General features: G+C 31.2%; 1 protein-coding gene across 2 annotated transcripts in view; it reads right to left on the bottom strand.

Annotated features, from left to right (window-relative positions):
- Nucleotides 1–1,989: 1,989 nt before the first annotated feature.
- Nucleotides 1,990–24,892, bottom strand: part of Tnpo-SR (transportin 3) — a 64,655-nt gene continuing 41,752 nt past the window's right edge. For both annotated transcript variants that reach the window (XM_075368410.1, XM_075368411.1), the window contains 6 exons: nt 24,401–24,541; nt 21,645–21,856; nt 17,766–17,922; nt 7,032–7,199; nt 6,120–6,232; nt 1,990–2,458 (listed from right to left, as the gene is read on the bottom strand). In XM_075368410.1, the coding sequence (XP_075224525.1) occupies nt 2,398–2,458; nt 6,120–6,232; nt 7,032–7,199; nt 17,766–17,922; nt 21,645–21,856; nt 24,401–24,541 (852 nt within the window). In that variant the 3' untranslated portion in view covers nt 1,990–2,397. The remainder of the gene's footprint in view (nt 2,459–6,119; nt 6,233–7,031; nt 7,200–17,765; nt 17,923–21,644; nt 21,857–24,400; nt 24,542–24,892) is intronic.

Below are 24,892 nucleotides of genomic sequence, written 5' to 3'. Positions count from 1 at the left end.
CGTAATACATTATAGCCTTCTTTTTCTAACATGTCATCCAAAAGTTAACACGCAAATATCTGTTTGACTTTATTATTTCATATAATTGCGGTTTAAGGAAGCTATCACAACAAAATCCTACTCCTTTTTGTTTAAGCAAAGATATAATTTCATTTTTGGTGTTGTTAGATGTCAGTGCCTTTTCAGTTAAAACGTTGTGGTAAGAGACATTATCAATTAAAAGAACATTTTTCGGTTCTTTAGGAAGTAATAATTTTTCACGGATCCATTTCATATAATTACTCATGTTCATTTGGTTGTGGTAATTTCCTGAACTGTTACTAACCTGCCGCAGAGTGAGAACATTAGGAACAAATCCTCTTTCTCGTATGGATAACGATCAAACAATCTGTTGAAGAACTTTTCCTGAGCAGTCTACCCAGGACTTGCCAGAAACATCATTACTAAGGACATAAGTTTTGTCTGTGTAACAATATTACGGCTGGATTCTCTGTAATATTTTATGGCCTGAAAATACTTTATCCTTTTGTCCCATATATCACTCCTTTCTCCAATACAGAACAATTATTTTGGGTCTTTCACCACTTAAAACCAACATCTTTTAATATAATTCAAATACTCTTTTCACTACCATTTAAGTCAATCCTGTCTTTTAATGCTGCGCGCAATAACTCTGCTGTCAAAAGACGATTTTCTGTTATGTGAAAGTTACACTAATCTCTGAATAACATTTACCAAAATCGTCCAGTCTATTTATTGGCCTTGATTTTTCCCAGCGCTTGTTAGGGATTACGAATGACTGAGAAAAAGTATTATGAAACACTTGCTTGTCCGAACTTGTAAAAGTGGAATAGTAAGCAGTATTTTTTTCAAATTCAGTTTTAATTTTTGTCATCAGTTGGGTTGAAACAGTAGCGGCTTCAACAGCTCGATCTCGAGCTTTTGTTAGTGGGATCGTTGGGGCATTTGTTGACTCCTCTTTTTTCATAAAGTTATATACTCTCTAATGATTTCCCTACTCTGATTATGAAGCACTTTACTTCCAAGTTTTGATACAAAATGAACATCCTCCATGAATGTTGGATACAAATACTGTAATTTAATTTTCAAGTATATACAGGTTAAAACTAAAAATTCATGACACACAAAATTTAACATATTCACTATGCCTAAACATTCACAATATGGTTTAAACAAAACAGGAACGTAAAATTATTGGGAAAGTGTGCTGAATACGCTCTCAAGACTGAACTGTATAAAGTGTAATGCTATAATATTTCAAATTCATGACATCATCATGCCATGAATATTCAGCATTTTGCATATAAAATTTGTCATGCATAAGATGATCTCATTTTATTGTTTTGAAATTTATAAAATAATTAGGATATGTTTAGACTTTGTACAGTAGTCATTCGTAAAAATAAAGTATTTATTACTAGTATTTTTAAATAAATAAAAAATATAAGTTGAAACAACTCTGACAATGTACTGCAAACTATGTAAGTACATGGACCTATACAAGATGTTTTTGTAAAGGAATGACTATAACTGTTCCACCCATCCTATCAGTCTATTTCTGTTGCACGCAATGTGCACAGCTATACACCACCCGCTATAAACATATCTTGCTTTTAATCTGAAGGCCTTACATGAACTGACAAACTAAAACTTACAAATTTTAGTCATACATCTCCTAAGGACAAAACTAGCGCGCATAAGCACTTAGTGTATGATAACTGAAAAAATAAAAATTATAACTGCATTATAGTCATTAGTAGTATTTAATCATAATTAATGTTTACACAACATATAAAAAAGCTGCTGCTGGTCATCGGGAATGCCTGCCTGTTCAACAGGTATGCACAGAGATTTAAAATTGATGTTACAAACTTGTTAACAATGTCAATCATTTCAAACGTTTGTTGAGAAAAATTTCACTAAACAAATAAAAAATGCAGTAAAAATTACATTAACTGAAATCCCATATAAATAATTAATGTCAATTTTTATTACATTACAATCACATAATAAAATAAATAAATAAAAAATAAAACATTATTTTTTTAAATTTAAATATCCACTTTATATCACTAACTGCAATAAATTCATAAAATTAATTAATGTCATTCATTAACGTTATTTGTATTAAATTTACTATTTATATAAATATATGACAATGATTCACATTTGACAGTTATACGCACACACACAGACACACTCGCATTGTTGTTCTTTCACAGTAGTACTGTCTTCTTGGCTTTATATGTAGGTAATTCCTGTTTTTTCACTTTTTTCATTATCCTGAGCGATACATATACGTATGTATAATAAAAATAGTAACATATATGATACCGATGACTGCAAACATATCAAAGGTTTCACTAAATTCAGCTGTCAGCGGTACAGTCGTGAGAACGATCTCAGTGTATGAGTTACACCTTTTGAATTATCAGCCCTGGAAAAACAAAAGAAACTCTTTAATAAACTCTTCTACAATTATGAATAATAGTATGAGGTCATAAATCTGATTTTTTAAATCTAAACATAGGCAGATTTTCCACAAAAATGGTAGAATTATAATATATTTATGCAAACAATTGCATGGCTCGTGGTTTTGTTGAAAATTCTAATGTGTAATAAGCAAAATCTACAGCAATTAATGTATTTCATTGCATAAAGTGAAATAATAAATTTAAACAAAAAGAAAACTATAGTTATGCGAGCTGCTGCCACTGTTATGGCAAAAACAGCTGTCTAAGTTAATAGTCTATTAATTCTAAATTATACTATGTATTCACTATACACATAAAAAAAAAACAGAATACACAGAAAAAAAAAACTGATGTAATAAATATATTTTTTTTTTGTGTGTACAAAACTAACCTTCACAAAAATGTTTGCCTACATTAATCATATAATGATTTTCTTTATTTCATAACGCAATTTATTCAACTAGTATAAAATTACAATTATAGAAAACCTGAAGAATATTATTACATTATTAAATACAATCATATATTAGTTGTACTGTGATGCATCTGTCTGCTATGAATAAGCATGCCGATGTATTGTTGTATAGAAATAATATCAACATGTCCAAACGAGCACAGAATTTATCAGACTCATACTCGGACACATACAATTCATTGTACAGTTGAATTGCCAAGATCATATCAATATGAAAATCTCTTTGTGTATGCTACACACTTAGCCATCACATGCTGTTATTCTGTTATGGAAAATTAAATACATAAATTGATCATCAATTTTTGAATATATCTTCTGAATTTTTTTCAGTTCTACAGTTCAAACAATAAAAATCCACCAAAATATAATAGTTTCAAACTTCATTATTAAAAAGATACATGATAGGCATACTTATAATGAAACTTTTAAAACTTAGTCAAAGCTGTTACAATCTCTTTGAAATTCTTCTTCCTAATAAATAAAATTACTATGAATTATTATTTTGTGCTGGTGTTAATCATAGAATGTGATTGGTTTGATGGCATTTCCATCCACTCCCACTTTTTTTTTAATTTCAATGGATTAGTTAAAACAGAATATACAACAAATTATTCAAAATTTTGCTATAATGGCTTTTTTGCCCCTGTGTAACAAGCATATTATCCCATGATGATATGGCTACAACTATGAATTATAGATAAGTCAAATAAACTTAATCGTTAACATTTCTTAGTCTCACACACATAACCAGTGCATAAATTTAATAACATGACATATAACTATTCTACCTTTAGTATTGACTAAGATAGAGTGCTATGAAAATATTAAAAAAAAACTTTACAGGGAAGATCTCTCTTGATTCTAAGTGTTTAAGTGGTTTTATTTTTTGGAAGGACACAAAACATGATTCCCAACCTAACTGACTGTTCTCAATCTGAAAAACAAAGATTACAAAAGAGCGAGAAAAATTACACATGAAGATCAAGTGATTCCAGTGAGATTGTTTGCTTGAAAAATCAATAATCATAAGGAATCTGTATGAGTAATTTTGAAAGATTTTGATAATAGAGTATTTGTTTTAAATTTTGTACCACACTTGTGGAGTTCAGAGCAATAGGGCCACAAAGTCAATTGTTGTACTAATCAATGGTGTGAGATGACAATGATTCAACATTTTTGAGTGGAAATGTTACTGGTAATGAACATATAGGCATTTCAATATGATCAGAGATAAAGTAAGAGTTGAGAATGGCTGAGTAGAGTGTAAAAAATTTTTGTTGTATGTCAAGAATTCGTTTCTAAAAGAACTGTAGTCATAAATAAGTTCTGTAATAAGACATGACTGTGAAATGGAATTATTAGGCAAGACATGAAATATCTAAATCAAAAATCTTTGACACAAAAAGGGATTACCACTTTCCAAGATATTTCCTTATCCTCCATATCTGTTCCCCCTACAGATTTCTTTATTAAAAAAAAAAAAAATAGGGAAAGACAGAAGACAACCAGGATGAAGTGACCAACCAGCTGATAGTGGATATCAAACAAGGCGTTTCAGAAATGTTTCTAAAACTTGTGCCAAAGATACGTGTGGACAACACAAGGGATTATTTATTTTTCTATATTATTTTATTTTTATGCAACAGACAATCATCATTCTTGTTACTTAAGAGGTAAACTGTACATGATCAAAACTGAGATTTTTTGTGTTAAAGTCAATCACAATCATATTCAAACTGTAATCTTGGAAGAAGCAATCACACAAAGCCAAATATATTAATGAATAATATTAACCCCTGGTGATCATGAACAGAGTATAAAATGTATGAAAAGCATCATCCTACACCTCTGCTATAATGAAGAGGGAAAATTTACTAAAATTATTTTAGAAAAAAAATTCAATAAAAATAAATAATTTTTTTATTACTTTTAAAAATTTAGCAGTTTGAAATTATTAATCGCTAATTAATTAATATAAGTGAATGTAATTAATTTTAGACTTTTAAAATTGTAATACTATATGAATAACAGTTATATACAATGATCTAATATAAAAGTTATCATACATTTATGTTTCACTATCAGTTACAATCTTGGCTGTCCCTTATAATCTTCTTCTGTAGAGTAACAGCAGGTATTTAAAGGATAAGTGATCAATATCAAGCATTGAGGAATATACTGAAGAATCATGTGTCACTAGCTAAGCCCTGGAAATATGAGATTTATCTGTCTGCTGCTGAATAAGATTACCTCCTTTACCTCTTACTCACGTCACTGTGTGCTACAAAACACATGCAATTTATTTCTTTTTGGGCAAACCATTGTAGGCTCTTGGCATGTCCAGTCCTAGCTTAATATGGTAACATGATTCCATCCAACTCACCTTTAGTTTGGGCCAAACTGATCCACCCATCAGCAACCAGGACCCAGATTAGCCTGGAACCCATGTATAACCAGCGAAGGTGCATATATGCATACTGTTCATTTACCAACTACAAATTTAACATGGGTATTTTCTCCCACCGGAACTTATGACCTCTGCAGCTACTTTTGATTAAAGAGAAATTTGTTTCAATCTTAATGTAACTTTCTTATAATCTCATAATCATTTTAGATGTTTAACTAATTTTAGATTTTCAAAAATACATCACCAAGACAGCCAGCTGTTCACTTTTGGTATTTTTTCCTTTCTAAACAAAATATTCCTTACAAGCTGCTTCCCAATAAATAGTATAAGCATATTTTTATATTCATTTATCACATGATAAATGAGTATAAAAATATGAGTGCTGAAATTGCACACTCAGATAGATAGTGCAGTTAGCAAATATAAAAACTGATTGCATAGCTACCTTTAAGTAACTAAAACTAGATAGAGGTTGCTGTGTACAAATGGCCTATCAATTTGTTAATGAAAGAAATGTAGTGGGATAAAAAATGTACAGGTAGACAAATGTGAAATTCAATTGTAGATAATTGAAAATCTATCATGTAGCACAATGTGAAATTAAGAAGTAACATAGAGTGAAGGGGGAAAGGAAAAATACATCTTAATGGTCAAGTAAATTATCACAATACAGAAGCACATATTATCTAAAATTTGAGAGATTAATAATAATTCAACATTAAATCAATTGATGCCTACTAACCTAATTAAAGATCTATGAAACTCTTCCAGTTGGATATGTGTGGCCGTTATACTGCCACCTGAATTATGTTTAGGTAACACTTTCAATGCCTCCTCCAACCACCTGCTAGTACACTGCAAAAACAGAAAAATAAAAATTATTTTTAACAATAAATGTTCATTACCAAACTGTTAATTCATAAAATACAAAAGATTAAACTCAACAAGATGATAAATTGTACATACAAAATTATTACAAACATAGATTACACAAAATCAGAACATAATTTCACAAGAAGAAAAGCTTTTTAAAAACCGCTTCAATAAAAACAGAATATAAATGTGTAGCTTAAATGACACATTGAAGGTCCTGAGAAACTAATTTATAAATACTAAATTCACAAGACTAATTGGTTATCCCCCTTATTATTAGCTACATCTACAACCAAAATCTTATCAACAAATCAACACTGAGGCAATTATACATGAACAATGAAAACATAAACAAATACAACAAGAGAAAGAAAAAATACGCTTAAGTAAAATCTACAATATATATTTATTAACTTTACGAAAATTATACGTCATTAATCTTCAATAATTTAGTTTCAATAGTTTTGAAACTTCATTAATCTAAGATAATAGGTATCTTTTTTTAATTTTATTAACATCTATGACAACAAACATTAAATACGGCACCCTGAAATGACCAAGGTCTTATTTAGCAGCAAGCCTGATGTACAAAGTACCCGTGACTAATGAATGAAAACAGACATATAAATTGTCATCTGCTATTCAGCTTATTTTAGCTACTTTGTTAAAGTAATTAATAAAAAAAAAGCAGGCAAACCTACAATCTGCATGTTATATGATAATAAAATTATTAACATATTGTTAAGCTGACTCTTGCTTAGGTATAATAAATATAACATACCTCTCTGTCACTGATCATAAGTTCCATGATAACATCTGCCACATCACTTAACATATACGAATGTAAAGAAAAGACGCAAGCGTGAATTAAATTGTTTACAAGTGTCTGGCCATGCTTTTCAACTATTTCTTTAACTAGTCTGGATCGAACTTCAAAATCACTTTTGTCCTGGAACATAAAATAGTAATAATGGCTTTTTCTATTTTTCAAGTCAATTTTCTTGGAAATAATGAAATGCTTTCAATAATATTACATCATTTAAAAATCATGATATAATCTCTTTGAAAGACAATTTCTTTCCTTTTATGAACATAGATCAACCTAAAAACTTGAAACAGATACAATAGGAAAAAAATTTGACCAAAAAACTTGAAATGAATAGTAGAATAAAGAAAAAAGTTAGGTAACTAACAATATACAATTTTGTAACACTAGCTGAATTTTTTTTATTGTAACATTAGCTGAAATTTGTAACCCTTTCTGAAATAATGGGGTTTTATAACCCCATTATTTAGAGGCAAAAAACTTAATTAATTAATTTAATCATCATTACTGCCTACCGCCATAATTAACACTGTTCTCTAATGCTTAAGGGACCCAGGTTTAAATCTATTAAAGATTGTTGATGGTTTTGATTAAATCCAAATGCCTTGTTTTCAGTGTACTTATTTATTAGTTCAATTTAACAGCACTGTTACAGGAACTACTGCCTGGAGATTGGTCAAAACTGTAATCTGAGTTAATGCCTGCTGTAGCACAATTAACTCAAAAGCAAGAATAAGTAAGGTCTTAATGAATGACAGCATTTTGATTTTTTTACTGAACCGAATGCTGATAAACTAGAATCACGTTCTTGTTAATATTCAATAATTACACTGCCACAATTCAAAATTATCAATTTTCTATTCAAATTAATCTCCCAATAATACTTGGAATGAGACAGTATGAGTGATTTAAAACCTCTCAGCTTTGCTACTCTAATATACATGTACAACTAAAACTGAAACTTTGAAGTTTATAAAACATAGTAATTTTTTTCAACTTTGTTCCCAAGTCACCATCTTTTTAAACAAACAATTTATATATTTTGTGCAAACTGAGACAATCATATTAAAAAAATTAAACACTTAATTCTTCCATAAGCAGAGATACAACAAGCCTCATTAAAAGAATACTCCTATCTTATTAAATTACTTCATTTTTATCAGATGTTTTTGTTTACAAAAATCTTTTAATCAAATATATGGGGGACAATGTCCACTAACACATGGTGGATTAAAAAAGTACAAATAATAACATATAAGTACAAAAATTAACACATTAATGATATGATACAATAAAAAATAAGTTTGTGGAAATTGTTAGCTGTTAATAATGTCATGAAATACACAGCGACTGAAAATGTTTTTTTTTAATTTTTCAATGCTATGACGACATATTTTTTAAATGGGGATTAACAAAAATTTATCCCTCTACATCAATTTTGAACTGCAAACCATTTTTCTCGAACACTTAATTTAATTAAATATTAACCAAGCTTATTTTATCCAATGTACAGTTATCCTTTGAATTGTAATTATTATAAAGATTCATTAGTTTTTTAATTTTTTAATCAAATTAGCAAATTTAAAAAAAATGTCTATGTACTGTACTTATTCAGAAACAAGACGCCCTCAATTGTAAGACCCTCCAAGTTTTGTGGGCAAAATTTAGAACAAAGAAAATCTACTAATGTTAGACCTTTCGGCCAAGGACAAATTTTACCCTTTCAGGTGTTTGTGAAACAATACCTACGGTATTTGACGGAAGGGGGAGGATGGTGAAACATTGACCTTCACACAGTAGCAGCTTCAATCCTACTACCTGCTTTCTTTTTACTAGTAAAACAAGACGTTTGGTTAGAACAGTAGCAACTTTACTGAAAGTGAGTCTCTTGTATTTTGTCTGTGTTACCAGTAGAATGAATTCATGGAAAAGTTTCACTGTATGGTTTAGGTTAGATGTTTTGGAATTCGCTGAAAAAAATGGTGTATGAGTAACGGGTTGAAAGTATTTGGTACAACTAAACACGATTTGTTACTAGAGAAATCAGAGAGATAAACTTAAAGCTGTGAAAAAAGGAACACAATCTTTTCATGACCCTAAAAAAGGACGCCAACCCAGTGGATGATACAGTGATTAAGTGGGCGGAAGAGATGAGAAGACAATGCTGTGTAGTAACCTGTGAAATGATACAAATGAAAGGGCGCAATGTAGCAAAATACTCTGTAAATGCGAGTGAGGGTTTAAAGCCAGTTGGTGGTACAATTAATGAGAAGAAAGGGATTCACTTTGAGGCGAACAACTTCTTTGTGCCAATGACTACCAGCAGAATATACCGACAAAGTTTTGGAATCAGTAAAGAGGAAAAAATCAGTACCTCACATCTCAGATTGGAAATGCCAATGATACACCTGTCGTCTTTTTTGAAATTTTGTGGAACACAACTGTAAACAAAGTGGGCCAATCCAGTATACTGGTGAAAACAGCTGGAGCAGAAAAAATGAGATGCACAATTATGTTAGCCATTTGTGCAAATGGAAAAAAATTGCCTATGTTTTTTTTAAAAGAAAAACTCTGCAGAAGGGAAAACTACCAAGAGGTTTACATACATGTTCATATACAAGATAAGGGGTGGATGGACACGGAACTAAAGTGCAACTGGCTGGAAGTCGTTTGGAATCACCACCCTGGAGCAATGTTAAAGATTCTTCTTGTTTTAGACAGCTTCCATGGCCATCTTGAAGATTCTGTGAAGAATCGAATCAATGAAATGCACACAGATGCTGCAGTTAGTTATTCCGGGAGGCCTCACTTCTGTGCTGCAACCCTTGGAAGTGAGCATCAATAAGTGGTTCAAGGACCACTTTAAGAAGTTTTACAACAAATGGAGGTCACATATTCATGAAAAGTGGACAAATGCAGAAACCTTTGACAGAGCTTCTCTGCAAGTGGATTGTCAAAGCCTGGAAGGAAATTACTCTGAAAATGATAATCAAGTGTTTCAAGAAGACTGGCATCTCCTGCGCATTGGATGGAATGGAAGATCATCTCATTTATGAGGATTCTGACGTCACAACTGAGAAAGAGAGTGACATTGATGACAGTGAAGACAAGGATGATGATGATGATGATGATGATGAAAGCAGCAGTAACTCCAAGTAAACAATTGTGTTCCAGGTAATTAAAACACAATACTGTACTTTTTGCATTGTTGTTAAAATAATGGCAATTGGTGTGAATTATAAATTGTTTATTTCTGTTTACAGACATACCGGTACCTGAACAAAGCCACGTCCCTGATGTCAAATGGCACACATCCTCAAATAACAAGACTTTTTTATTTGTATAACTTACAATAGTTAGTGTTTAATAAAATATACTAAATTCGTAGTTCGGTAATAGTTATTTTTATTTTCATTTTCCCATTTGTAAGACCCGCCTTGAATATAAGAGACCCCCCCCAAATTTTGGGGTATAATTGCATTAAAAAAAGGGGGGGGTCTTATTGTCGAGCAAATACGGTATATATTTAATACTAAATGAAATATAAACCACCAAAGTGCAGTAAATAGATAAATTAAACTTACCTAACTAATTCCAAGAATCAATTTTCATTAGTTATTAAACTGCACATTAGTTATTAAACTCTATAATTACATTATATCATATTTATTTATAATTTGTCAAATTGTTTTCTTTTTTGAAAACTTTGAAATTTATTATGAACAAATAATATGCTAATTCTGCTGTCCAGTTCTTGAATGATCATATTCACTTGGAATTAATATGGTAAGTTTAACTTGTCTATTTACTGTGTTAAACACAGTAAATATTACTGCGTTGATTTAACATTAAATTTTATTAGTACAGAGGTCAGCATGTTAATGAATTACTTGAATTTTCAAAAGATTAAAAATATATGTGACAACCTATACATATCCCCTATTACGTCTGAAATATTCATATAAGAATTTGAAAATAGTACAGGTTATGGTATATTAAATACACACCAAATATTATTGTGGATAAGATATGTAAATGCTAATTTAGTCATATATAACAACTATAAATAAAAAACAATTGATAATTTTAAAAAACTTAATCGCAAAAGAATTCTAAATTTACGTACAAAATAGAAAATAACAGAAAAATATCTTTTAGATATTGAAATCAAAATAAGCATAAACATAATAATAAACATCAGTTTATAGAAAACCCACATTAAATAATATTATAATATTATTTAAATTCTAACCACTCATAGTCAAAAAAAGATTATGTACAAAAGCATGATACTTAGAGCTACTCATTATACAAAAAAAAAAAACAATAAAACTCTAAAAATAAATATATGAAATAAAAGAGATAACAATTATTAATGGTTTTGATGATGAAATTATCAAATTATCAAAGATAATTTTGACTAAAATACAATTACATAAATAAAATAATAGAAAAACATATTAACATATACGATAAAAATAAATACAAAAAAGCATATAAACCAAATCATCACGTTACAAATAATTAAAAATAATAACAATAGAATAATAGGGAGGAATTACATGGTTTATACAAAATAAAATGCAACAATGTAGTAATATCTATATTGGTAAAACCAATAATCATTTAAAAACAGATTTAAAGAAAATTACACATCATGCAAAAATAAAAAAAGAAATATAACTAATGTAGTAGACCATTTGTTAGAATACATAGTATTAGTGATTGCAAAAATAATTTAGAGATTTTAGAAGTCCATAATAATAATAAAAAATGAATATATTCAAAAAATATATATTATAAAATATAAAATAACCAACATAATGGACTAACACAAAATTCTCAACATGAGATTGCAGGAAATAAGTAACACTGACCAGGACACCATGGAATCTTCAAGGATATAGGATCTACAAACGGATTTGAATTCTAGATTGTGGATACCGGTGTTCTTCGGTGGTTCTCTTTTTTGTACAAAACTGTAGTCTTGTACAGTCTCAGGTTGACCATTCCTAAGAAGTATGGTTAATTGAAACCCAATCACAAAAGAACACTGGTAACCATAATCTAGTATTCAGATTCATATAAACCTGGGAAGTGATGAAAATTGTCCCACAGTTTGGAACAAGGTTTTTAGTCAGCCTCAAAATAATAAACACCATACAAGAATTCAAGTCAAAAAATGAAACAACCCTACTACTGCACTAAAGGAGAATGGCAACTAGATCATGTCTTCATGGATAAACACCACCACAAAGAGATCTACAATCTACAATATAAAAATCCTCTGAGGAGTAGACAGGATCAGATCACTATGTAGTCAAAATTAAAATTTTGACCCCAAGGAAGCAACAAAACCAAACACCTAAAACTAAAAGAACCCAATTAATCAAGAATGAAAATTACTAAAAAGCACCCAAAAAATAACAATCATGATAAACTTAGTCCTGGTAAATCCAATCATGATAAACAAGACCTAGTCAACAATCTTGAACAAACAGATTGCATTAGAACTCGCCCCAATAAAACCCCGTAATAAGCATCAATGGTGGACAATGAATGCAACAAAACAGTGGACAAGAAACATCAAGCATGGCGCTATTACACAAATCCCAAAAATCAAAAACATCCTTCTAATATCTTAGTAAAACAAAGAAAAGAAACAATCCAAATGCTAAGGAAAATAAAAAGACAATACCATAAAGACACACTGAAATCAATGCAAGAAAAAGTCAACAAAACACAGTCTAGAGACTACCACAATAACTTTTAAAAAACAACTTGAAAAATACCAACCCCCAATCCTATTAATGAAGGATTAAAATCATAATCTGGTCCATAACAATAAACACAACGCAGAAATCCTAGCTAAATATTTCAACAAATTCCCAAATTGCAAAGATCCAACAGAACTCCTAAACTTCAACACCAGCCCTACCACAACACCACCATCAGAAAACACCACCCTCCCACCATAAAACAAGTCTACCAAGCACAGGGTGAGATGAAGAACTATGAAGCAGGAGGAGATCAGACCTTTGTAAAGAACTGGAAACATGCAGGAAGACCAGTGAAAATCGCCCTTCCTGAACAACTTGTCAACATCTGGATCAAAGAACTACTAAACACTGAACAACAGTTTTCATCCATTCGTTACACAAAAAAGCAGGCAAACAGACCCTAACAAGGCGGGAAATCTCACTCCTTAACACAACATATAAAATTCTTTCAAAATCATCCTCAATGATCGGTTTACAACTCAAGAAAGAACTAGGAGAATACTAGGAAGGTTTCAAACTCTGGAGGAGCTGTCCAGACTAGATTATGACAAGCTAATAATGGATTACAACACAGAAAGAAGCAGAGACATGGTGATGTTTGTAAACGTCAAGAAAGCATACAACTGCATCTACAGAAAATCCCTACTAATAATTCTATGATACCTTGGACTACATCCCAAATTAATAAATATGATAAAACTGACGCTCACAATCACCAAGTAAACAGCGAAATTCAAGAGAGAGAGTTTCTGAACTCTCAGAAACAGGACTGCGCCAAGGTGATGGACTCTCACCATTACTATTCAACTATGCTATGTAAATGGTAATGAGCAAATGGCTCAATTAATGCCCCCAAAAATAAAAATAGGCCAAAAAATCAAAACAAACTGTCTTAGTTTCTCTGAAACTTGGCACTGCTAGCAAACAACATCGACAAAGCTAAAACACAGATATTGTAACTTCAAAACATCACAAATAAAATTGGCCTAAAAATATCATTTGAAAAGACAGAAATTAGGCCCAAAACCAACCAATTAAAGGAAGTAAACAACATAAACGGTAATAAAGTCAAAATAATAACCCAATTTCTCAGAGAAATAATAAAGAACCTCTAAATGAAAAAATACCAATCCAAACAAGAACAAACTAACTAAGCACAAAAATTAGCCTAGTATACCTACAAAAAAAAAGGCTATCCATAAATGCAAAAATAAGACACTACAACACAGTTATAAAACCAGAAGCCAGATGTGTAGCAGAAACACTCTTCCACCTGAATAAACAATCAAAAACAGTCTTCAGTAAATCAGAAGAAGAAACTGCATCAACATAAGGTACCAGAAAGATAGGCAAAGGTGGATCGTGCCCAACTAAGTTGTGTCAAAGAATTAGAATCCATCACTGACACGAGGAGACTAGGATTCTTTGAATACATCATGAGGATGCATGATTCATGATTTCTGAAAAAGCTGGTACAGTACAATTGCAACTAGAAAAATGCCAAGATAGGATGCAGATAGATAAGAGAAATAAGAGATCTGAGGGAAATTGGTCTTACACCAGAATACACCATAGACAACATAAAATTAAACAAAAAAATCAAGCACAAAAACACTCACAAGAGAGAAACACATAACATTTTCAGATCGGCGGAGATCAGAACATATGAAAAAGTACTGGGAGGACTGCAAGCCCCCAAAGTCCCATTGAGGAGACTAGGATAATGGACTGACTAAAGTGATCGTATGCGGTCATAATGAAAAAAAAAAAAAAAAATGTAATTAATGAACCACCAGATCACATTCGAAGATGATTTAAAAAAAACGAAATAAAATTACAATAGCTTGCAATAATGACAATAGAACAAAGGAAATACTATATTTTGAAGATTACATCATTCCAGTACTAGACAGCAAAATTTGAATATGTGTTCAAAATTGTTTTAAACAGAGAACAATCTAAAATAGTTATATATAATGTAATTATAGAATTCAATCCTAATTGAAGATGTGGAATCCTGAGAAAATTGGTTTTGGATCTAATTACTATGTTTAATGGTTTATATTTGAATACATATTAATAGTTAATATGAATACATATTAACTTTTTCTTTTTTAAATATTTATCTTTATTTATATTATTTTACAAATTAATATTTTTAAGATTCATTATTCCTCTGTACTATTAAATGAGAGGTGGATCAAAAAATAAGTTACACCATTGTGATCTTGAACTGAAAGGAATATATTAATGTCTTGTGGTAGCAGCACCGGTTGTGTTCTTGTCTTCACACTCCCCCAGCAGCAATTCTGTACAACATTCAGTACGTGTGTAGTGTCATTGTCAGTATGGTGTGTCCTCTAGAGGTTTCATCCAGCATAGAAGTACATTCAGTAGTCAGATTTTTATGGGCCAAAGATTACAATTGTTATGAAATTCAAGTATACGGTATACCTCAAGTGAGGTATATGGTGAGAATGCAATGTCACAGCCCATGATCACAAAATGGTGCCAAATGTTAAGAAAGAGAACAAATATGAGTGATGAACTGCATGCTGGGCATCCTTCAACTGCAAACATGACTGGTAACGTGGAACGCATGAATGAAATGATCTTGAGTAATTGGGGCATTAAAATTAGAGACTGCAAGTGAACTTAACATCAGTTATGGCAATGTGTTTGCGATTATTCACCATCAGCTTGGTTACCATAAGATGTGTGCACAATGGGTACCACATCTTTTGACCAACAACCACAAACATCAACATTTTGTGAGTGCTCTTTCTTCTCTTCGGTGTTATTCCAGGACTGGTCCACAGTTATTGAAACAATCATCACAGAGGTTGAGAACTGGGTGATTCATTACACTCCTGAGACTAAGCAGGCATCACATGAATGGAGACACAAAAAGTCACCACAGCCAAAAAAAGTGAAACATTCCCACATGTTTGAAAGATTATGCTGACAGTCTTTCTCAATTCTGAGGGAATTGTTTACAGTGAATTAATGGCTCAAGGAACAACAATCAATGTCAACTCTTGCTGTGAGACTTTAAAAAAATTGCATAAAGCCATTAAAGATCAAATACCTGGCTGATTGAGAGATGGATCGATTTTCTTCAAGACAATGCTACTCGTTATTTAGCTTATGTGACAAAGGAGTTATTGTAAAAATTCAAGTGGGAAGTGTGGTCTCATCCACCTTACAATCCTGACCTAGCACCCTGCAACTACCACCTGTTTGGTCCTCTCAAGCGAGGCCTGGGAGACCAGTGTTTCATTAATAATGATGAACTGAAGGAAACGATCCTCCTTGAATGGTTGAAGGAAAATGGACAAAATTTTTATAAGAATGGAAATGAAAAACTTGTCAAAAGGTATGAAAAGTGTTTTGAAAAACTTAATGATTATGTCGAAAAATAGATCAAAATATGTATGTAGCTTTTTGTTCAATAAAAAAAAAAATTGTCTCATAGATATGTGTGTTTCATAGAGGAGATATGTAACTTTCTGATCATCCCTCATATATTTTAATTTATTAAATAAACCACTTAATATGGAATATTGAGATAAAAAGACATCTTAACACTTTTTCAATGAAAAATTAAGGTGTATAAATACAAAATTACAGGTAAGATATTCAACTCCTTGAAAATTGGTTTGCAACTTTGAAGACTTCCTAATGGGCTACACTGACCTAGTACTCTAACAATTCCTAAACGACCCTGATCAGGATGATTGGATTTAATTTGTTTAATTTAAATACTTTTTAATAGTACGTGAAAACTTTTTTAATGTTAATGTGTGAAAAGGAATGCACCAGAATAAAGAAGATTAAAGCTAAGTTTTTCTTTTCTAGGTTTATATTAGTCATATGTTTATATTAGAAGCCTACAATTAAAGTGAAAACAAAATAACGATAGGTGCCTATAATCAAAGTTAGATTGCCTACAATCATAGAATATGATTCCAGGCAACCTAACATGCACTCAATAATATTAAGTCAGTCCCAAGCATAACAGCCATCCCATGTCAAACTTATTAAGGAGCATGAAGAATGAAATGAAATGAATGAAAGTTTCCAGTTTCCTTCTTCGCCAAGCTGAATATAGTGTTACATATCAACATAGTAAATTACTGAAATGCATGTGATATTCAACCCTGTAAGTGGCACCTTCACCCTCAGTAAACCACAGAGTGGTTGTACAACAAACATTATTATTCTCAGAGAAAGCAACTTTATTAAATTCATCTTCATACTATAAGAGCTTAATATGTGTCACAAGTGTAAGAAAGAATGGGACAATAGTGTGAATCAACAAACTAATGTAACAAATTGTGATGTGAAACAACAGAACATACATAGGTCTTATCACTCACTCAGGAGGAGAAATTTATTTTGCTATAAAATAGAAATTAATTATAATAATTGTTTTAATGTTGTTTGACTGCAGTAAATCTTGTTAAAACTTTACTTATAATGTAAATTTCTGCATAATGATTTAATCTATCTAATTTCAACAAAAATTAATAAAACTCGGTTAAATACAATAGTAATTTTATACATAAATAAATACAAACACATATTTACATAAATATCTGACTCTCTTTATAGATACCATAATTCTCAGCAGATAAGTTCTATGGCCAACAAAATTTATAACTTCAATAAAAATATTTATTATTCTTATATAATTTTTTTTCTTCTGGAATTTTATTAGATGATGTTCATCATGTAATAAAAACTATCAAATGCTGCAAATTTCATTGATAAATTCAAGAAACTTAAAAAAAACGTAACAGGTAGATTATACTTGGCGTGTGTATTTGTTTCTTTTAACGTGTTCACGTCAATAATATGAAAAAAAAATGTCTTATCAAATAATTAAACCATGAAATGTAAAACATACATCATGATTTCTGCCACAGTGAATAAGATCGTAAAAAAATTTCATAACAGATGCATTAGCATCTCTGTGGTCTAATGAAGTTGCCATCAGAGCACACTGTAATATTGAAACCAAAGCAGGTGCTGTAAGGAATGGTACTGGAGCTCTCTGTAAAAACCTGCAAAAAAAATGTTTACTATATATTAATTATATATTTATTATATTGTTTATTTAATATTAAATGAAACATAAACTACCAAAATACAGTAATTACGAGTTAAACTTACCATATTAATTTCCAAAAATTGATTTTTGCAGTATCCTTCACCTTCAGTTGGTACCGAATTCTATAATTACATAATAATTCTTTTAAAAAATCTGATACTTTAATTTTATTTTGGATTGTTTTTTTTTTGACATTTTGAAGTATTATGAATGCGCATATGCAAATTTTGTTGTCCAGTACTGGAATGGAACATTCAATAAATTTTTTTTTTCTAAAGAATTATAATGTAATTATAGAATTCAATACCAACTGAAAATAGACTCGTGGAAATTAAAAAGGTAGGTTTAATTTATCTAATTACTATATTGTGGTGGTTTATATTTCATATACTATTGAATTTTATTAACAAAATGGTCAATGTTAATAAATAATATGAATTTTCAAAAAAAATATGTTTATTATATGTTCAATAAATGTTAATATCATATCTACATTAAAACAATATTACAAAATCATTATAGTTCATACAATTACCATATTGTGTTAAATGGGTTTGTTTTTTGTTTTTATAAGGTTATTTGCAAATTACATTTTGAGTTACGAGTAGAACACAAAATTTACTAACATACTAAAAATTTTATCAAAATAATATAGTTAATAAATGTAAAAAGATCAAATTTACTAATTAATATATATTAAACTGATTTCTTTATGACTTTATCATGAACACTATTAATAACAGTACCGGCTACAATATCACTGAGGAAATTACTGATTTATAGCTCTGAAAAAATGTCTCCTGGAAACATAATTCCAAATATTTAAAAAGCCACTATTTTTCCACTTTATTCAAGAGTAAACCTTTCTTTAACTTCATAGCATGAGAGTCAGTCAAATATAAACCAGACTTTGTTTTCACAGATTGTGCATGAAAATGAGTAGGCTGGTCTGAAGGGATGTTGACAGTGGAGATGAGCATTCCAAACACCTTGGCATTCACATCTCTCAAGTCAGTAGCATCATATAAAAACAAGAGGTTTTATAATTGGTTCAACATATTATGAAACTTCTCACAAAAAGAGCAGCAAACATTCCAAAATGTGACTAGACTGCATGTGCAGGTTGGGGATATGATGTTGACATATTCTACCATATTTTATAACTGGATCAACAAATTTAAAGGGTGTGAAGCTAAAGAAGATCAGTCAAAATAGGCATTACAGAAAGAGTATGACAGATGAAATTTGAAAATTCATTCAATCTGTATCCCTCATTGAAGACAACTGGTATCTTGTGGCTGATGAAATTGCTTTGGAAGTAGGTATCAGTCATGGAATTTCCCGTTCCATTACCACAAAGGACCTTGAATTCCACAAAGTCTGTGCAAGGTGGGTTCCAAGACTATTAGGTAATTTGGCAGAACTCCTTTATTGATTTCAATGAGGAGGAAAATAGTCTTTTATATTGAATAATGACAACTGATTAGAGGATTAACACTACAGTCCTCAGTCAAAATCAGCAAGTATGGAGTGCCATAAGAGTAGAGAGCCTTGCACTGCAAAGGTGAAAAAGCATCTTTTAGTCGGAGGAGATTTTGTAACCATCTTTTAGGATTAGAAAGGCATATCGGTTGTCTATTTTATCCATAAGTATCGCACTGTTGATGCTGTATACTACTACCAGCTTCTGGATTAAATAAAACTGACTACAGGTTTAAAATGCACCACTAGTCAATCAGAGATGTAATTCTCCTACACAACGTCACATTTCACACAGCAAACAACAATTAGCACTTACAATAAACTGGACAAAATTGAGTGGGAAAACTAAGAATCCCCATAAAGCCCAGGTTTATCTCCCTGCTCCTGAAATTCCTTTTTGATGAGACTACTGAAGGAGACATCAGAGGGCATAAATTCCAGAGCAACACAAAGTAGAGGATTTCACACGTAATTTGCTTGTCACACTTCCTCAAACTTTTTATGAAGAAAGATTCCCAAGCTCCCCACACATAGGAAAAATGTGTAGAACTTCAGGGAAAAACAATATGTTTTGTATTTTTATTCTGTATTAATAAATGTTAAAAAAAAGGCCAGTTCATACTCATATTTCAACGACTCGCAAATAATTTGATATAAATTAGATACTTTAAATTTATTAAAAAATTACATAACGCTCATAAAATATAGTAATGCTTCATTAGCGAGTTATGGCTAGTGAAAGATTCGCTTAGATTTAAGCTACCTCAGTAATTTTTTAGGATATTAATTAAGAAGCAGAATTAGTTATTTCTTTTGGTTTTTTGACCTAAAAAATGAAATAAAATAGGTCCCAGACCATACCTACAGTAGTTTTTGAGAAATCTGGGGTTGAAAGCAAATAAATTAAAGTAAAAAACTCTGTTTTTTATGTTTGACATACAACAAATAACATTGTTAAATGAGTAATAAACACCTAAAACTTATAAGGTAAATTTTACTTTTATGCAAATGAGCATACATGGGCAGAAGTAATTCTCATGAAGAAAGTGGCAGACAATTATCAACACTGATTTAACATCAGTGTATGGTGTAGCCTTCTTCATAATCAGCTGTTTGGACCATTCATATTACCTGCCCACTTAAATGAGGTTTACTTGCACTTTCTTCAAGAAGAATTACTGCTGCTGCTTGAAAATGTTCCTCAAGCACTGAGACGCAATGTATACTTCCAGCACGATGGCGCGCCTCCCCACTTCTCTAGTGCCGTCTCCAGCCACTTAAATCATCATTTCCCGAAGAAATGGATTGATTGTGGAGGTCCACATTCCTGGCCACCAAGATTGCCTGATCTAACACCTTTTGATTTTTGTGTCTGGGGATGGATGAAAAATATTATATACAAAACACAAATAAAATTTCATGAGGAATTAATTGTATGCAATATGGATGTGGCTGAGCAACTTGGGACAGCCCTGGAGAACTAAAAAGAGCAACAAAAACACTAGAGAACTGTGCCAAGAAACATGTTGAAAATGGCGGGCTCACTTTTGAACATTTATTATAAATTGGTATCTATAATGCATTTTGGTCTAGTGTACTGTTTCTAAATAAAATTTGAATTTTTCTAACCTTTCTATATTTTATTCCACTTATCTTACTCTACTTTGTTAAGAATTAAATACTCAACAACAAAGGTTTTATGTGTTTATTACCCACTTGTTATGTTATATATGTTATGTTATTGTATGTCATATGAAAGGTTTTTTTACACAAATTTGGTTTTCATCCCAGATTTCTCAAAAACTACTTCAGATACAGTTCAGGGACCTGTTTTATTTGATTTTTCAGATCAAAAACCACAAGAAATAACTAATTCTGCCCCTTAATTAAAATCCTAAAAATTTCAGTACAACCTCATTTCACCAGGCTAACTGAAATCTGAGTGAAATCTTTCATCAGCTGTAACTCGCAAACAAAGCATTTTAGGATGTATGATTAAATGAATTTTTTCCATTATTATCATAAGGTAGAATAGGTTATGAAAGTTCTGAGAGAACTTCATGATACATTCTGTATATTCACAGCATTTTGAATGACCAGATCTCAAATTTTACATAAAGTGTATTAGTTTCTCCAGCAGTTAATGCTGCTTAAAAATATTTTATACTGAGTAATTGTTAAGTAAAATTATACCTTGAACACAATCTGAATAGGTCTTCAACAGTATCTGGATGGTTTTTGAGACCATTATCTTCTTGTAACAATACAAAAGTAGGTGTAATGAAAGCTTGAAGCATTTCCAGAAGACCCTGAATGCACCCAGGTTCACTGGCATATTCATTCACTAAAATTGAGCCGAGGTATAAAAAGCAGCTATGTCGATGTTGACTATACAATGTGACCATCTACAAATAACAATAACAAAAATAAGAACAGATATTATACATAATATTATAGTTTGAATCCTGATTGGGCTTGGGAGTTTTTATACATAATATTTATGTATATAAAACAAATTATTATTTGTTTTATAAAAAGAAAAGTTTTAACAACCCTTTTATGAACATTTTTTCTTCTAAAAACTAATTATTTAATTGTGAGAACACAGAATAATGACCAACAGAGTTATTATTCTATAAAAAATAATATTTTAGATAAAAAGATGTTCAACTAAAAATAATTTTTAAAGATAAACTAATCACTTATCTGTTTTTCACTAATATTATGTGAAAAAACTATAGAACAACATTGAAGACAAACATCCATGTACAGAAAAAAATAAAAAACACACACACACACACACACGAGTAGCCATTATATATATTACCCCAGAAGACATCACTCCAGTAATGGCAATGTAGTTCTGTTATTACAAATTCTGTGGTTGTTAGTTTATGTTTTCTAAATTTTTAAGTTGTTTCTTTTTTGTCAGTTGTTGATGTACAAGGGTAAACCAAATATAAACTGTAATTTCTTTTTTATAAATTTATTGATTAATAATATATATACAATTCATACCTTCATCATTTCTCTACATATACTCCTGCATGATCTACACACTTTTGCCAACGATTTGGAAGCTTGAATCCTTGTTCATAATAAGTTTGAGGACAGTCACTAACCATTTGCGCATGTGCTCCTTGATATCTTCAATGTTTTTAAACCTTTCCACTCAAAGCAATTTTTCAAGGGCAAAAACAAAATATAATCACAGGGGGATAAATTTGGACTGTAGGGAGGGTGGTTGACGATTCCCCAGTGAATTTTTTTCAAATTTATCCCTTGTCAAAATCGCAGTATGGGGCCTGGCATTGTCATGGAGAAGGATAACATCTCTGACAGGCATACGCTGTCTTTTGTTGACTGCAGCAGCAGGCAATAGTAAGCCGCATTCACTGTTCATTAAGTGTGGAGAAAATCAATGAGTAAAACTCCTCTTAAGTAAAAAGAAAGATCGTTGCAAGGACTTTTTCCGCTAACAGACAGGTTTTGGCCTTCACTGAGCAGCTTTGATCCTTCCTTCACCACTCCTTACCCACAATTTTTGACTCTGGACTATAATGATGGATCCATGTATCATCACATGTGACGATGGGCCTCAAAAAATCATCCCCTTCTAGCCAAAATTGATTGAGAATGTCTCACAGATCTCCAACCTGATCTATTTTTGTAGTTTCGGTCAACAAGCTTGGAACCAATCAAGCACTAATTTTTTTAAAGCCAAAATGATCAGTGATAATGGATTGAACACTAACATAGCTGATAACCACTTCTAACATGATTTCTTCAACAGTGAACTGGCGATCACCTTTGATAAGCTCTCGAACAGCACATATGTTGTAGCTGTAAGAAGGCCTTGGATGCCGATCATGACTTTTGTTTTCTATACTTTCTCGCCTGCTCTTAAATTGTCTGGCCCACGTATACACTCGGTTCTGAAACAGTGTAGCATCCCCAAACGATACCTTTAAACAAGTTAAAATTTCTGTGGGTTTAACGCTTTCATTAGTTAAAACCTTTATGATTATACATTATGCAACAGACAACAGAATCCCTTGCTCACTCATGGCTATACTGACGATAGAACAGAGCGAAGGAGCTAACGAAGCTGGTTCCCCCTTCTCTAACACACTGAACATTAACCCCCCACTCTGCCATCCAGCTTGAAACTGCTTGCTGTGTAGAATAGCAAAATTACCATTTAAATTTGATTCACCCTTGTAATTACAAAATTATGTGCCAACTGATGATGCAGGATCCTGCAAAAGTAAACTATTGGTGTTAGTTTTTTAGGTTTTTCAGTTACTTGTTTGGTGGTTAAGTTGTTTTTGAATTTAAGTAGCACAAGCCACTCTGTATGGCATAGTCATTTTATAAGTAATACCTTCCTGTGCCAAATTTAGTAAAGAAAGTGAAAAAGGAAATTATTTCCAGTTGCCTTGTTCAGTGAGCGAAACAGTGATTCACACTGCACGTCACAGGAGCCCATAAAAAACAAGTGAAATTCTGCTTTAAATCACACATTCACTCTATGCACAAAACAGGGACTGGTTTACAGCAAACAAATATAATTTCTACAGAAAGCAACTCTGATCAGTGTGCCTCTAGTACCGTAGTTACATTAAATTCATCATGACTGTAGACAGAGTATGACAGTTAGTATACAGCAACAAAATCATGTACCCTTTCTAAAAGAGTAAATGCATTAAATACATTACCTCTGGACAGTAAAAGAAGAAAACATCATAATTATATACTTTACAATGCTATACACATCACTTAATTATAGTATAGTTGAAGAAAGAAGAAATTAACTAAGTATATGCTATTTTAAAACAAAAACTGTAAAACAAAAAACAGTACATAAAAGCTCCAAAAACAAACATATTCATAAATTAAACACAACACACCTATCTATTTATTTTAAAATGAATAACATAATCTTGAACCTGTTTCACAAGTGGTTCTAAAAGATGTGCTGATTGTTTGCCAACACAGCGAACAGCAAATTTTAAACACCTACAACACCTTTCCATCACCCTGAGGTCAGATTGGTATCTCTCACATGTAGAAGATAAAACTGGCCATATCTATAATTAAAAAAACAAAGAATTTGTAATTACTACAATTATTGTTCATCTCAATAATTTAATAATAAAAACTTAAATATATAAATAAAATTACAGAAAACAATAAAACATTCAAGAAAAAACTATAGACAACAGCTTCTTAAACACAAGTTTATAGGTATAAATTTATACCGGGTAGCTAATTATTTCCTTCAGTATCTTTTTAGCGGATTTTTTCAAAAAATTTGAAAATCGCTACTGTGCTTGGTCATATTTATACTGGTGCTTCTGAACTATATGGTAATCTCTTTAACAAATAAATCTATAACTGAAAATAAGAAAAAAATGTTTGAATAAAACATAAGTCCAAAA

Source organism: Lycorma delicatula, chromosome 6 (genome assembly GCF_047948215.1).
Source record: "Lycorma delicatula isolate Av1 chromosome 6, ASM4794821v1, whole genome shotgun sequence".
In the NCBI taxonomy this organism is placed as follows: Eukaryota; Metazoa; Arthropoda; class Insecta; order Hemiptera; family Fulgoridae; genus Lycorma; species Lycorma delicatula.
Note: the sequence above shows the minus strand (reverse complement) of the source record. Positions and strands in the feature narration are given on the sequence as shown.